Genomic DNA, 13,866 nt, shown 5'->3' with positions numbered 1-13,866 from the left:
GCAGAGGAAATGTTAGGCTTTTTGTTGCTTTTTTGGACTTTGAAAAGGCATTTGATAGTATTGATAGACCTATTTTATTCCGTTACCTTGTTAAGATAGGCCTACCCAGGCCTTTTATTATGTTATTAATTAACATGCATGAGATAACTTTATCTGTGGTTTTTACTGTTAAAAAAGGTGTATCTAGGCCATTCAGAACCTTCAGAGGAGTTCGCAAAGGAGGAACGTTGTCACCGAAACTTTTTACACTGTATATCAATGATTTTGCAGAGTTCCTTGAAATGAGATGGGCCCCAGTTGTATCACTAGCGAATAACTTATTTTCTTTTTTGCTGTTCGTTGACGACACAGCTTTAGTGGCCAAATCAGCCGAGGAACTCCAAACTCTTCTGAATTTAACCGAATCTTACCAAGAATCGAAGAATTTGAAGCTGAACGCATCTAACAGAGATAACGCAACGACAGAGTTTGTCATCTTCCAAAGTAGGAAGCCCAATGGACCTCAGGATTATTCCTTTACTTATAACGATGAGGCAATACTAGTAACCCCAAAGTATAAATATCTGGGATTCGTGGTCGCAGCAAATGGGAATTTGACCGAGTACATTAAATTGATGATTTCACGTGGTAAGGCAGCTGCTTGTGCTCTACTTCGACAAAAACATATCATGGGAATCAAAAATATGAAGATGCACAGGTACCTTTTTATGACTAAAGTCCTACCTCTTGCTCATTATCGATGCGAGTTGTGGGTGACTACTACGGTAAAACAACTGGAATCTCTGCAGTTTATGTATTTTAAAAGAGTTATAGGCCTCCAAAGTAATTTTAGTAGTTTGGTCCTAAAGGGTGATTTGGGTTTGCAGGATCTACGTCATATGAGGACTACACAAATGATTGAGTTTTGGTTACAGGTTACGCGCTTACCTGATAACCGCCTGACGAAAGCGGCCTACACAGAGATGTTGAGTTTTACCAAAAAGACAGCATGACCAAAACAAGTTAAAGCACTGCGGGATAATGCTGGTTTATCATGGGCATGAAATGAGGGGCAGGATCCTCTAGCTAAACCTGAAGATTTCCTCGGTAAGTTTGCATCACGCCTTCGGGACCAAGAGATTCAGGTTTGGCTAACGGGTCTGGAAAAGTCTAGTAGCCTGCATTTTTATAGACAGGTCAAAGATGTGTATCGGGAGGAGTTTTATTTGAAGCTGAACCTACCGTGGAGAACCCTTAAGTATTGGTTGCAGGCACGGGCAAATTGCATACCACTGCGTAAAGGCTACTGGGAGTCTTATGATGAGGATGGCTCGGGAAGTAGGCGTGCCTGCCTCCTCTGTGGGGAGTTTGGGGATGGGATGGACCATTTTCTGAGTCGATGCCAAAGTTTGGCAAATTTTAGGGATAATTTTTTTCATGAGGATGTACCGCTGCTCCCGGGGGTTTTGGGGACTACTTCGAGGGACCTAATTATTGCGTTAGGTTGTTTTATAGAGAATAGTCTGAAGGCGTGGAAAGAAGCTGTAGTTTAAATTTGTTGAGTGCTATTGTTCTTTCCTTATTTTTTTTTATTATTATTATTATTATTTATTTGTTTTTGTGTATATGGCTACTGGTTTTTAAATACACGCATGTATGTATGTATGTATGTATGTATGGTCTTTCAAAATATTATTTTGGTTTATTGAGATAAAAACATGTTTTGATTCAAGATGTATTGATTTTTTGAAGGTTTCGTACACTATGGGGCCTGTAATTTATTGCTGATCAAACAAAGAGGTAGTTCATTACCGTTACAATTTTGAAATGTAAATCAAAATTGCAGAAATCACTCATCATATTTTCCTTTCCGTACATTAGATGCTTTTTTTAATACTTTGTCCTGCCTGAGCAGAGTTTGTAGCATTATTATCTGCGTCAGTACCATTCTTTTATAAGTTGCGCCATTTATCCATGGCTAAAAATTATTATGATCCCAAAATCAAATAAATATATAACATACGTTGTTGCATATAATAATTGATTAACTAGTGAATTAAAAGAAAAAAAATGGAATCTCATTACGATGAAATACTGACAATTGACTTCACTAGACGACCCAGTGTTGCCAGAAGGTACAAAAAATAAGTCATGAGCCTCGAAAAACCATTTTTACAGTGTCAAGCACAATCTTCGAGAACACAACCCCGAAACTATTAGAAAAATTGACGAACAAAGATCTTTAGTTCGTCCTTCCAGCCTATCGAGCACATAAAGAGCACAGGTTTATTATGTGACTTAAAAATTATTCGATTCAAATGATGTATAAATGTCTGTCTGAAGAAAAAATTTTTTTTTCCCGAAAAAGCATTTATGCCAAAAAATAAGCCAGATCACAATAGAATTAGCCAAGATTTAAGCCAGCGGATAAATTTAAAAAAATTGTCAAAATTCACCATCAAAACAAGCCAGTCTGGGGATCAATAAGCCAAAATGGCAACACTGCGAAGAGAGTCAATGCTACATTAATTTACATTACAGTCAGTGTTATTGAATCATTATCTCACTGAACCCGTGTGCACACATCCCAACCTTTTTTGTTTGTAGGTTTGTGAGAGTAATTCTGCAAAAATGAACCTCTAGACGTTATGAAATCGTCTATTTAAATATTTAACGTTAAAATCTCTCTCGACCCCCAAATTATGCTACGCGACCCCATTTGGGGTCTTAAGCGTTGCCAACGCTTTGAGATAAACTGTACCAGTTTTCCGACCAAAGTTGTGCCACAAAAGATTAATTTGTACCATCTGAACAGCAGGTTAAAAATTTGCCACTCGCGTCGCTTTGCGACGCTCGCCGGCAGTTATGTTTAATTGATTTCACTGAAAACTAAGAAAAAGTTCTTGGACAAGAGCAGGAAAAATAAACCGAAGGCAGTAGCAACCTAATAGCTTGAAATATGAAAAATGCTTCTATTGACTTTCTCAGCTTAACAAAATAGCAGTCCCAAAACGTTAAAAGCATTTTAGAAGAAGATTTATCACGCCATGAAAGTGCCTAACACCACAAATTCCCATGGGTCCACGGACTAGGCTACCTACCTACGAGTTACGCGTTGACCCCATAATTCACTGGTCATCCTACTTAATTTCTTGGTACACTCTATTAATCAGAACTGAATTAATTTAACAGAAGTATTTCGACTATATTGCACAAGCAATCAGGTTAAACCTTACAAAGGTAATAAAACTGTAACATTAAAAAAAGGAACATTTGTGCTAGTTGGTCATTTTTTCTGCTGTTTCTTCTTGTAGCCCAGCCTTTTCATATCCCCTTACACAGTTTTTCCATTTTGGATGCAGAATCATTTTCAAGGGTGGTTTTCAATTCTTTGAGACGATCCGTTTTGCATTGAGAAGCCCGTTCAAGGTGGTGAAACCGAGATGATTTCTAATGCTGGTTTTGTTCAGATTGACAGCTGTGAAAGTTCGCTCAGCAGCCTCGGAAGTGTGTGGGGAGAACAAGTGGGCTTAAAGGGAAACACCCAAGCAGAGGAAAACGCTTTGACCCATTGACATCTTTTTGCCTTTAAACCCGAGTCCAAAACATGGCTCGATATGAGTCAATCGAAGTACCAAGCTCAAAGCAAAAGGCTAATCTCTTCCACTCTTGGATGATATCTTCCAGGTCATTGTCACTCAGTAAATTTGGAAACCGAGCCAGAAGCGGTGCCAGGTTTGGCTGATTACACTCTACTCCCATAGCATAGCGTGGATGAAAACCTAAATACTTTCTAAGACCAAACTGGCTATACATAACGTATGAAGCTAAGAGAGGAAAAGAAAAATAAATGATAAATAAAACCAAAAAAGGGAGAGAAAACGAGGATTTTGTCAGCCAGTGGTAAAATATGAAGACGAAAAACCAGCAAATATTTCGACAAGGACCTCCGCCAAGTCGTCCTCAGTGCTAAAACAAGCAACAACAAAAATAAAAAAAAAAACAAAAAACAACAAGAATCTAACCTTTTAGAGTTCACTGGACAAGATCCGAACAAACACTGTGAGTGTTTGTTCGAATCCCTCCCATTTGCCCATTATGTTTAACAACTAAATATTGCCTTAACATTATATCAAAATGCACTGTGTTAATGCTAATTCCAAATGAGGCATCTTAGCAGTATCCCAAGAACGACTGAGGGTATTATGTTCAAACTTTCGGGGCTACTTCTGCTCTTAAAATTTAACCAAATCAAAATAGCGTAAATGCATCCAAGCTATCAAAGAAAGTAAACCGATTTTTTTACGATTGGTATCAGGTTTTCTATTTCAGGTCAACTAGAGGAGGTATGAAACTAAATTAAACACTACTATTTGTGTCCAGATTTTGAAAAGGGTGTATGTTGTTATAAATTGCTGAAAATTTTTCTACGGCATACGAATAGCAGGCCAAACTATAAAGTCTTAAAAAAACGAAAAGATTTAAAGAATTATTTTCTTTTTCCCTGAAAAGACTAAGTCAATATAAAACGAACAGAAATTAATTTAAAAAACTTTTTCCACAAAATAAGTTATTAATTAAAAGAATAGAAATATTTTTGTGATCAGGGAAAAAACACAAAGCTTTAGCAAAATCGGCTTTTATTCAAAACCTTTTTTAATCAAAGAAACGTTCTGGTCCTATTTTGACCAATGCAAAAAATAAAAAAAAAGTAAAATGATGAGATATAATGGAATTTACATAAATCCTGGAATATTTATAAATTAGTTTGGGCAAGAATTTTGCCTCTAGCCATTAACTTTGCTTGTCTACCAGCCTGATATTGGATGGTAAGGTCAAAGAATTCTGCTCTAAAATGAAGAAAAATATTACTTGATTCTCATTTTATTAAGTTATCGTAAATTGGGTTTATAGGAATATCCTCAGTATCTCTATGAAAAGTGAAGCCTTGATTTATGTATTCTTAATTTCAATTGCCTCCCTGAAAGATTGGTTTAAACCATTTTTTCTATAAATTAAAATTCCTTCGTCAAAAAGAACGAAATGATCTGGATGTTCTCAGGCCTGGATTTACCAATAGGCCCTCTCTGCCCGGGCCTAGGAGCACACAGTGCCAGGGGGCGGAACAAATTATCACTGAGGGAATTTTTCATAACAAAAACTGTACCAATGTGATTTATCGTCAAAGAGCAAGGTGCACTCCGCCCCCACGCAGCCTATTCACAGAAAAGTGATGTTAAAATAGCACTGGAAAGTCGTGGCCACTTGTAAACTGTCAGATATCTCCCAAGAATGGCAGCTGAGAGTTCAGCATTACCTCTCTCTTTCATTACCTTTGGCTCATCAGTTGCGTTCTGTTCAGCTCTTCCACTAACCCAGTATTTTCAAGGACTTCCTTGAACATCGCGCAAAATCGGAGCGTCAAAAACGCTTGGGCCTAGGAGCGTCAAATCCTTAAATCCGACCCTATATGTTCAAAAGCTTGAAGGGCCAAAGTAGAGTCAAATTCACTAGTTTTATTTTCAGATTTTAGAGAATTGTTTATTGTTTAATCCCCCCTGAAATATGAGGGGGGATCGGCACGAAGAATATTACATAGGATTAAAGTGCGATGTCTATTAAGCACACTTATAGGTCTGAAAACACTTACCTAAGTTTTTCCAGTATGCTCTCATAAGAGCAAAAAAGAAGGGAGGCCGACCAGATAAATTTTCCTTGGAACTTGCTTTTACAAATTCATCATATCCAGTTATAACATAAACTGGTCGTGAAGCAACGAACAATCCGCAGATGGGACCATAAGGGGCACATAAAGTGTGGACTGCCTGAAATACAATAACCCATATTAAGATAAAAAATAAAATAAAGCTTATTGGCCATATCAAATGTTTTAAATTCATTATTAGTACAGTTTTAAATGCACAACTCTCTCTCTCTCTCTCTCTCTCTCTCTCTCTCTCTCTCTCTCTCTCTCTCTCTCTCTCTCTCTCTCTCTCTCTCTCTCTCTCTCTCTCTCTCTCTCTCTCTCTCTCTCTCTCTCTCTCTCTCTCTCTCTCTCTCTCTCTCTCTCTCTCTCTTTCTCTCGCTCTCGTGGCCACGGAAATAAATGTATTTTCTGTATAAATAGTTTTAATTTTGGTACTTTAGTATATCTGCCGATGACAATCGCTGTATTTTTAGTCGAAATATCTAGACTTTTGTTTCTGTTTTCACCGTCTAATAAAAAGTAGCGGGTATCAAATTAAAAAAACGGGTGAAAATCATCAAAAGGTAAGCTAAAAACATATGCCCCAATACAGCTTAAGGAAGGTTTAGCTTCGCTTTGAAGGTGCAGTTTTCTTCGGGAATCAACAGATTGTCAATATTTGAATTTTTACGGACGAACAGCGTTGTCAAATAATCTAATTAGTTTTGCTTATTTACTTTCCTGGCTCAACACTGACAAAAATGTGATTCTCCCTAAAAACCTCATAATTTTGAAAAAAAAGAAATGTCCTAAAAATCGCGGTTTTCAGGTATGAATAGATCTAAGTTGGGCTCAGAAGTGAAGAATATTTTCATTTTAATATCCTCGGTACGTTTATTACGTTTATTTTACCTTTATCCCCTTTACGTTTATCCCTGATTCATTACTTGGGCCAAAAAATTTAGATAGGCATTGTAGGATTGTAGGATAGGTGAGTGGACTCCAACTTTAAAATTTACATACCTTATACATATGTTTTCTGTCCAGCTTAACCAGTGTAGGCAACGCACCAATAAGGGGGAACCTTCTTGGACCTGCAAACACAAGGGTCGTAATTTAATTTGTAGAATCACTGCTACAGCTTCTGTTTCCCTCCATTCTTTTGCAAAACTTTCAGAACAGAAATAGTTTTAGGATAGCTTGCAGTTTGGCAAAAGCCAGAAAACTTTTTTACCAATTCTATTCACAGTCAAAATCTTGCAATTATTAGTTCAGAAGGTGGGGTCAGATTGGGCATCCCACTCTTCCCTTAGACAACAAAAAGAAAAATCAAAAAGAAAATATATTTTGGAATATCGTTCAGATTTTCAAAATAATAACACATTAACTATGTACGTATTCTACAAATGACGGGCATGTTACATCTGAAAAAATATAAATTTTTTACTTTTATAACTTTAATAAATCAAATAATATTAATATTTTGATTACCAAATATCAGTATATGTATATTAAAGTGACAATGCACATTCATTTGTATTTTTTTCAGTAAAGAGCAAATTATGTTCTGGCCTTGGGAAGGCATAGGGGTTTTGAGCCCAACTCATGTTAATTTCTGCTCGTTTTGAGTTTGACTCGGTTATTTATTGTAATCTCTGTTTGTTTTGGGTTTCATTTATTTATCGATGCTGATTTGTGGTAGTTTCACGCTTGGTAGATTATTTGATTTTATTTTCGGTCATTTTTTGTTTAATGGAGTTCTTTACTTTTCTTTGAAGAACTTATTTTGTGTAAATTTGTTTTAATTAATCTTGATCAATAAGCGCTCATGGACTGTTTAGGAATGACCTTAAATAAATAAGTGTCAAACCATTGGTTATCCATTGGTAAACCATTGGTTTGGACCTTGGGGGTCTAGTGCTGTCATACTTACTTACTTACTATCATTAAAATTGCAGTTTGATTGTCATTAATCGAAAAACACTGTGACCATATTTGAAAAATTGTGTTTAACTCAATTTGTCGGTAATTTAAGGATTTTGAGGTTGCTGATTTTTTTTTTTGAGACTAATAGAAATTTATACCTGAATACCGTTATCATAGGCAGCGCAATAGCGCTGCCTAAGTAAAGAACGATGTTGGCACAATGTATTATTTGTTTTTTTCTTCCATACCAGGGCACTTCGTATCGAAGGAGTTGTCGTAGAAACTTGGAAAAAGGCTCATTCGATTGGAAATTGGAACGGCTAGTGTCCTTTTAAATAGTCGAAAGTGATTGGAAGACAACTAACACCCCTTCCACGCCCACCATTTCCCCAAACACATCCAATCAAAATTTTTAGATAGCCATTTTGTTCAGTGTAGCTGATTTACAGATAGAAAATATGTTTTTGAGGAGGACACTCCCCCACAGCCCTCAAGGCAAGGGTTTTAAGTTATGCCCTGGGGGCATATAAGAAAGATGTTGGCCAATGTATTTTTTTTTTTTTTTCTCTAGACAAGGGCACTTTTTATCGAAGAAATTGTCGTAAAAACTTCGAAAAGGGTTCATTCAATCGGTAATTGGAGTGGCTTGTGCCCTTTTTGATAGTCGAAAGTGATCGGAAGGCAACTAACATCCCTTCCGTGCCCACAATTTCGCGAAACACATCCAATCATAATTTTGAGATAGCCATTTTTTTTTAGCGTAGTTGATTTCCAGATAGAAATTATGTTTTTGAGGAGGACACTCTCCCACAGCCCTCGCGGCAAGGGTTGTAAGTTACGCCCTGGGGGCATATAAGGTTTTTATAGAAAGCGTTGTCGTAGAAACTTCAAAAAAGACTCATTTGACTGGAAATCCAAAGTGCTAGTGCCCTTCTTAATAGTCGAAATTGATTGGAGGGCAACTAACCCACCTCTCACGCCCACCTTTTCGCCAAACACATCCAATCAAAATTTGAGATAGCATTTCATTCAACGTAGTTGAAAGTTCTGGAAATTAGGTCTTTGAGGATGATACCCCCCCCCAGAGCCCTCCGGGCAGGAGTTATAAGTTATGCCCTGGGGGCATTTACGGTTTTTATACAACGCGTTGCCGTAGAAACTTCAAAAAGGGCTCATTCGATTGGAAATCGAAATAATTAGTGCCCTTTTTAACATTTGAAAGTGATTGTAAGGCAACTAACCCCCGTGTTACGGCCACCATTTCCCCAAACCCATCCAATCAAAATTTTGAGATAGCCATTTTGTCCAACGCAGTTGAAAGTTCTGGAAATTATATCTTTGAGCAGGACAACCCCCCCCTCCCCCCAGAGTCTTCAGGGCAAGGGTTATAAGTTATGCCCTGGGGGCATATAAGGTTTTTATTGAAATCTTTGTCGTAGAAACTTGAAAAAGGGCTCATTCGATTGGAAATTCAAAGGGCTAGTGCCTTTTTAAATAGTCGAAATTGAGGGCAACTAACCCTCCTCTCACCCCCACCTTTTCCCCAAAGACATCCAATCAAATTTGTTAGATAGCCATTTTATTCAATACGAATCACTTTTCACAGTGCGAATCACAATACGAATCACTATTCAGATAACTCTGAATATGAATCAAAAGAGAACAGAAATCAGCAACCTTGACTAAGATCCCATATGGTTAAGTCGGATTTTGCTATAATGGGGCGAGGAGTTCAAAGTAAGAAAAAAAATGTGTATTTCAAGGCCCCTTATTTAGGATTAATTAAAAAAAAATTCCACAAAATAAGTTTTTCAAAGAAAAGTAAAGAACTCCATTAAACCAAAAATGAGCAAAAATAAAATCAAATAATCTACCAATCCTGAAACTACCACAAATCAGCATCGATAAATAAATGAAACTCAAAACGAACAGAAATTACAATAAATAACCGAGTCAAACTCAAAATGAGCAAAAATTAACATGAGTAGGGCTCAAAACCCCTGTGCCTTCCCAAGGCCAAAACATAATTTGCACTTTACTGAGAAAATATAAATGTTTTTACTTTTATAACTTTAATAAATCAAATAATATCAACATTTTGATTACTAAATATCAGTATATGTATAGGCTATTAAACTGACAATGCACATTCATTTGTATTTTTTCAGTAAAGTGCAAATTTTGTTCTGGCCTTGGGAAGACATAGGGGTTTTTAGCCCAACTCATGTTAATTTCTGCTCGTTTTGAGTTTGACTCGGTTATTTATTGAAATTTCTGTTCGTTTTGTGTTTCCTTTATTTATCGATGCTGATTTGTGGTAGTTTCACGCTTGGTAGATTATTTGATTTTATTTTTGCTCATTTTTGGTTTAATGGAGTTCTTTACTTTTCTTTGAAAAGCTTATTTTGTGGAAAAAGTTTTTTTTTAATTAATCTCATTAATAAAACAAACTTATTACATCATTTCACAGTCTGGAAAGCTCTGAAAAGCGGTTCGGGGTATAGGGCCGGCAGTATTTATTATATCTTATACTGGTTATGTTTTTTCGAAGACAACCCTGCCTTTCCATGACGTACAAATAATAGTTCAATAGGAAAAATCCTTTTATTTGACAATGAAACAAAAACAAAAATTCTTGATATTTCGAGCACATATGCAGTGGCCGTCTTCAGTAAGTTTATAAACGAGTTAAAATTTTTGAAAGACGAATAATAGATTACGCCTAATCTTTATTGTAAATGCTTAACACGCAGTTCCTTCTGTCCTAAACTATATGGACTTCCTAAAATCCATAAGCAGAATCTTCCATCACGACCAAATGTATCCAGCACATAATCGCCTGCAAGTGTTCTAAGCGAGTGGCTAATTTCGATTTGTAAACCACTATTGTCCACACAAATCTCTTATACAAAGAACTCCTCAGAATCGGTTAAAAAAAGGTAAAAAAAAAGTGGAAATTCATTGAAATTCAACAGTTTCAAGCTTCGACATCGTACCAATGTATATATATATATATATATATATATATATATATATATATATATATATATATATATATATATATATATATATATATATATATATATATATATATATATATATATATATATATATATATATATATATATATATATATATATATATATATATATATATATATATATATATATATATATATATATATATATATATATATATACTGTATATATATATATATATATATATATCATCATCATCACACACACACACACACACACACACACACACACACACTATATATATATATATATATATATATATATATATATATATATATATATATATATATATATATATATATATATATATATATATATATATATATATATATATATATATATATATATATATTTATTTAATTAACTTTAACAAAAAAGTTTAAATACAAAAATCAATATGATTCACCCAAAACCAAATGGTTGATGTGGGGTGAAACAGGAAAAAAAAATACATACATGTAACATCATTCAAATTCAATTTAAAAAGAACGGAAGAAAAAAAGAGAGAAAAGAAAAGAAAGAAAAAAAAATAAAGAATAATAATAATAGTACAGGGACAGCAACTACATACCATATTCATGTTGTGGGGTTGCACTCACAAACCAACAAGCAATTAAAATTTAATTTAAATTAATCAAATATAGTCACCTCCAAAACAACAAAACTAGAATTCATACTTACTTAGTAATTTTTCTTTCAATTTTGCATTAAAACCACTAAAATTTTCTAGTTTCTTCATATCATTATCCAAATTATTCCATAAATTTATCCCCATTATAACAAAAGAAAACGTGGACCTGGCAGACACTATAGGTGGAGTAGAATATTCATTTTTTACCCCTAGTATTTTTGTTATGTATATTCCATCGGCTGTAAAACCAGCCGTTAAAACACTCCGGCAGCTGCTTCATATTGTATCTATACATAAACACTAATATATAAAAATGATGAAGACCCACCACTGGCAATATCCTAAAATCCCTATAGACTTCTCGAACTGATTCTCTTTCTGATTTTCCTGATAATACTCTAATAGACTTGTTTTAGATAATTCGCACAGGATTAACAATTGAAGAAAATCTACCCATGTATACAGAAGAACAATACAAAATATAAGGGTGGATTAACGAAAAATAGAGAAGCCTAAGTATACTGGTTGGAAACATATATTTAAGTTTACGAATCATCCCCAAATTACGCGATAGAATCCAGGACAAAGTTTCAATATGGGATCGGAAACTGAGAGTCTCATCTATAATAATACCAAGATACTTTAGTGCCTATTGACGAGCAATCATACCATCTTCATATGCTATATGCTGTATCCATGGATAATAATTTGATGTCCTCGAAAATATATGAAAATTACTCTTAGAGGGGTTCACCTTTAGCTGATTCACCCTCGGCCATCTTGAAACCTCATTTAGCGATTCTCGTACCCTCTCTAGCAGCAATCTCTCTGGCTTTGCAATCACCACTAAAGAAGCATCATCAGCAAACATAGGCACTGTAGCCGCGCTATCCTTTTTGACGATCTCACTGATTCTTGTTTCCAGTTTACTTACAGACAGTGGAAGATCATTCACAACACTTTAAAATAATAAGGGTCCAAGTACCGAACCCTGTGGAATTCCACACTCAATAAATTTTCATGAGATCCCATATTACCAATTTGAACATATTTTTTTCTACAAGACAAAAAAGAACCTAAAAACGGAAGATCTGGACCCTTAATACCATAAGTTTCACACTTCATTAACAGAATATCATGACTGACCGTATCAAAAGCCTTTACAATATCTAAAAATACAGTTGCCACTTTATATCCATTATCTAACGCCATATTAATAATGCTAGTCAAAAGTAGTAACCGTACAATTCGTTGAAAACCTAAATGCAAACTTACGCCTGAAGGCATAGATATGTGTTTAGGTTTTCAACGAATTGGGGTTACCAGGGTCATTTGCAAAGAGGTATCATTTCTACAGAAGGTATAGTAATTTGAAATATCATATGGAATTTGCTTGAAGGTATATACTTTGCGTACGCGCCCGTAGCAAACAGGTTGGGTATAATCTGTTCTGATTCAAGTTTTGTCTGGCACAATTCACTGAATTTCTATTTCATGATAAACAAGTTGTTTTTTTTAGGTTAAATCCGTGTCGGAAAAACAGGTGTATCTTTTTAGTTTTCTTTACAATTCATATTAGTAAGAGAATTGAATTCAAAGAGAATAGTTTTTATTTGCAAGGATATTAGTAGAGGAAAAAAAATGAGTGGTGCATTTACATTATTGGAGATTAATGTTGGAGCTAACAACAGTGATGTAATTACTTCTTTAGTTTACGAGATTTGCAAATTTTTTGCGAAGAGGTATTAGCGTAAAGGTATTACGATGGTTAAGAATGCCTCACGGGTAATTAAAGAATGGGGTGCTTACATCAGATACTTAATAGATTTGACGCTTACAAGAGACATTGCTAGAGTCAAATATATTTGGTGTTGGTGATATTATGACCCTCCAAGTCCCCTGGGGAAAGGGCTGCACAGTGTATCGGTATCGGACGTATTATTTTTGGGCGTATTGGAATCGCAGGTATCTATACAGATTTTTAGTAGCTCGTATAAAAGATATTACTCATATCTACGTTCTTCCTATAAATTCAACCATCAGCAACTTCAAAACGGCACTAAAAACGGCACTTTTGGTGCAATGTCTCAAGTGGAAAAGCTGGGGCTAGTGGACTACCAGCACTTTTAGATTGAAGTTTAATGTCTCATTCGAAATCTAATGCTCGTATCTACTTGATGTTTATCATTTATACCATCAATTAAAACAATACTTTTTATTTCAATTATTAATTATATTAAATAAGAAAAAAATGTTTTTTTAAATTAAAGCATCGAGCGACGGTAAAACTTAAACCGAACAGAAATTATTCTGTATATGAAAGGGGGCTGTCCCCGCCGCAACGCCGCGCTCTTTACGCTAAAGTTTTCTATTTTTTTAAAAAAAAAGAGTAGTGAGTAAGTCAAACTTTTGGGTTAAAAGCGAGGTGTTGAGGAGGGGCAGCCCCTTTCATATACAGAATAATTTCTGTTCGTTTTAAGTTTTAACGTCGTTCCTTACTTTAAGTTAAAAAAAAACTTGTTTTTCTTTATTTAATTTTTGAACGTTTTTGAATTAATGCGGATGGTATGGAAAAATTGTACTTGTTAAATATTCGGGTAAACATA

At 35.0% G+C, this 13,866-nt stretch overlaps 1 protein-coding gene across 1 annotated transcript in view; it reads right to left on the bottom strand.

Moving 5' to 3' along the window:
* LOC148953540 (methyl farnesoate epoxidase-like) overlaps positions 1-13,866 on the bottom strand; it is a 100,176-nt gene that overhangs the window by 68,357 nt on the left and 17,953 nt on the right. Inside the window, exons 2-3 of the mRNA XM_089087732.1 lie at positions 6,689-6,759; positions 5,630-5,804 (exon numbers count right to left, since the gene is read on the bottom strand). Of these exons, the coding sequence (XP_088943858.1) occupies positions 5,630-5,804; positions 6,689-6,759 (246 nt within the window). The remainder of the gene's footprint in view (positions 1-5,629; positions 5,805-6,688; positions 6,760-13,866) is intronic.

Source organism: Artemia sp. Qi Xiang Cuo, chromosome 4 (assembly GCF_049724085.1).
Source record: "Artemia sp. Qi Xiang Cuo chromosome 4, ASM4972408v1, whole genome shotgun sequence".
Lineage (NCBI taxonomy): Eukaryota > Metazoa > Arthropoda > Branchiopoda > Anostraca > Artemiidae > Artemia > Artemia sp. Qi Xiang Cuo.
This window is presented reverse-complemented; position numbering and strand designations above follow the sequence as displayed.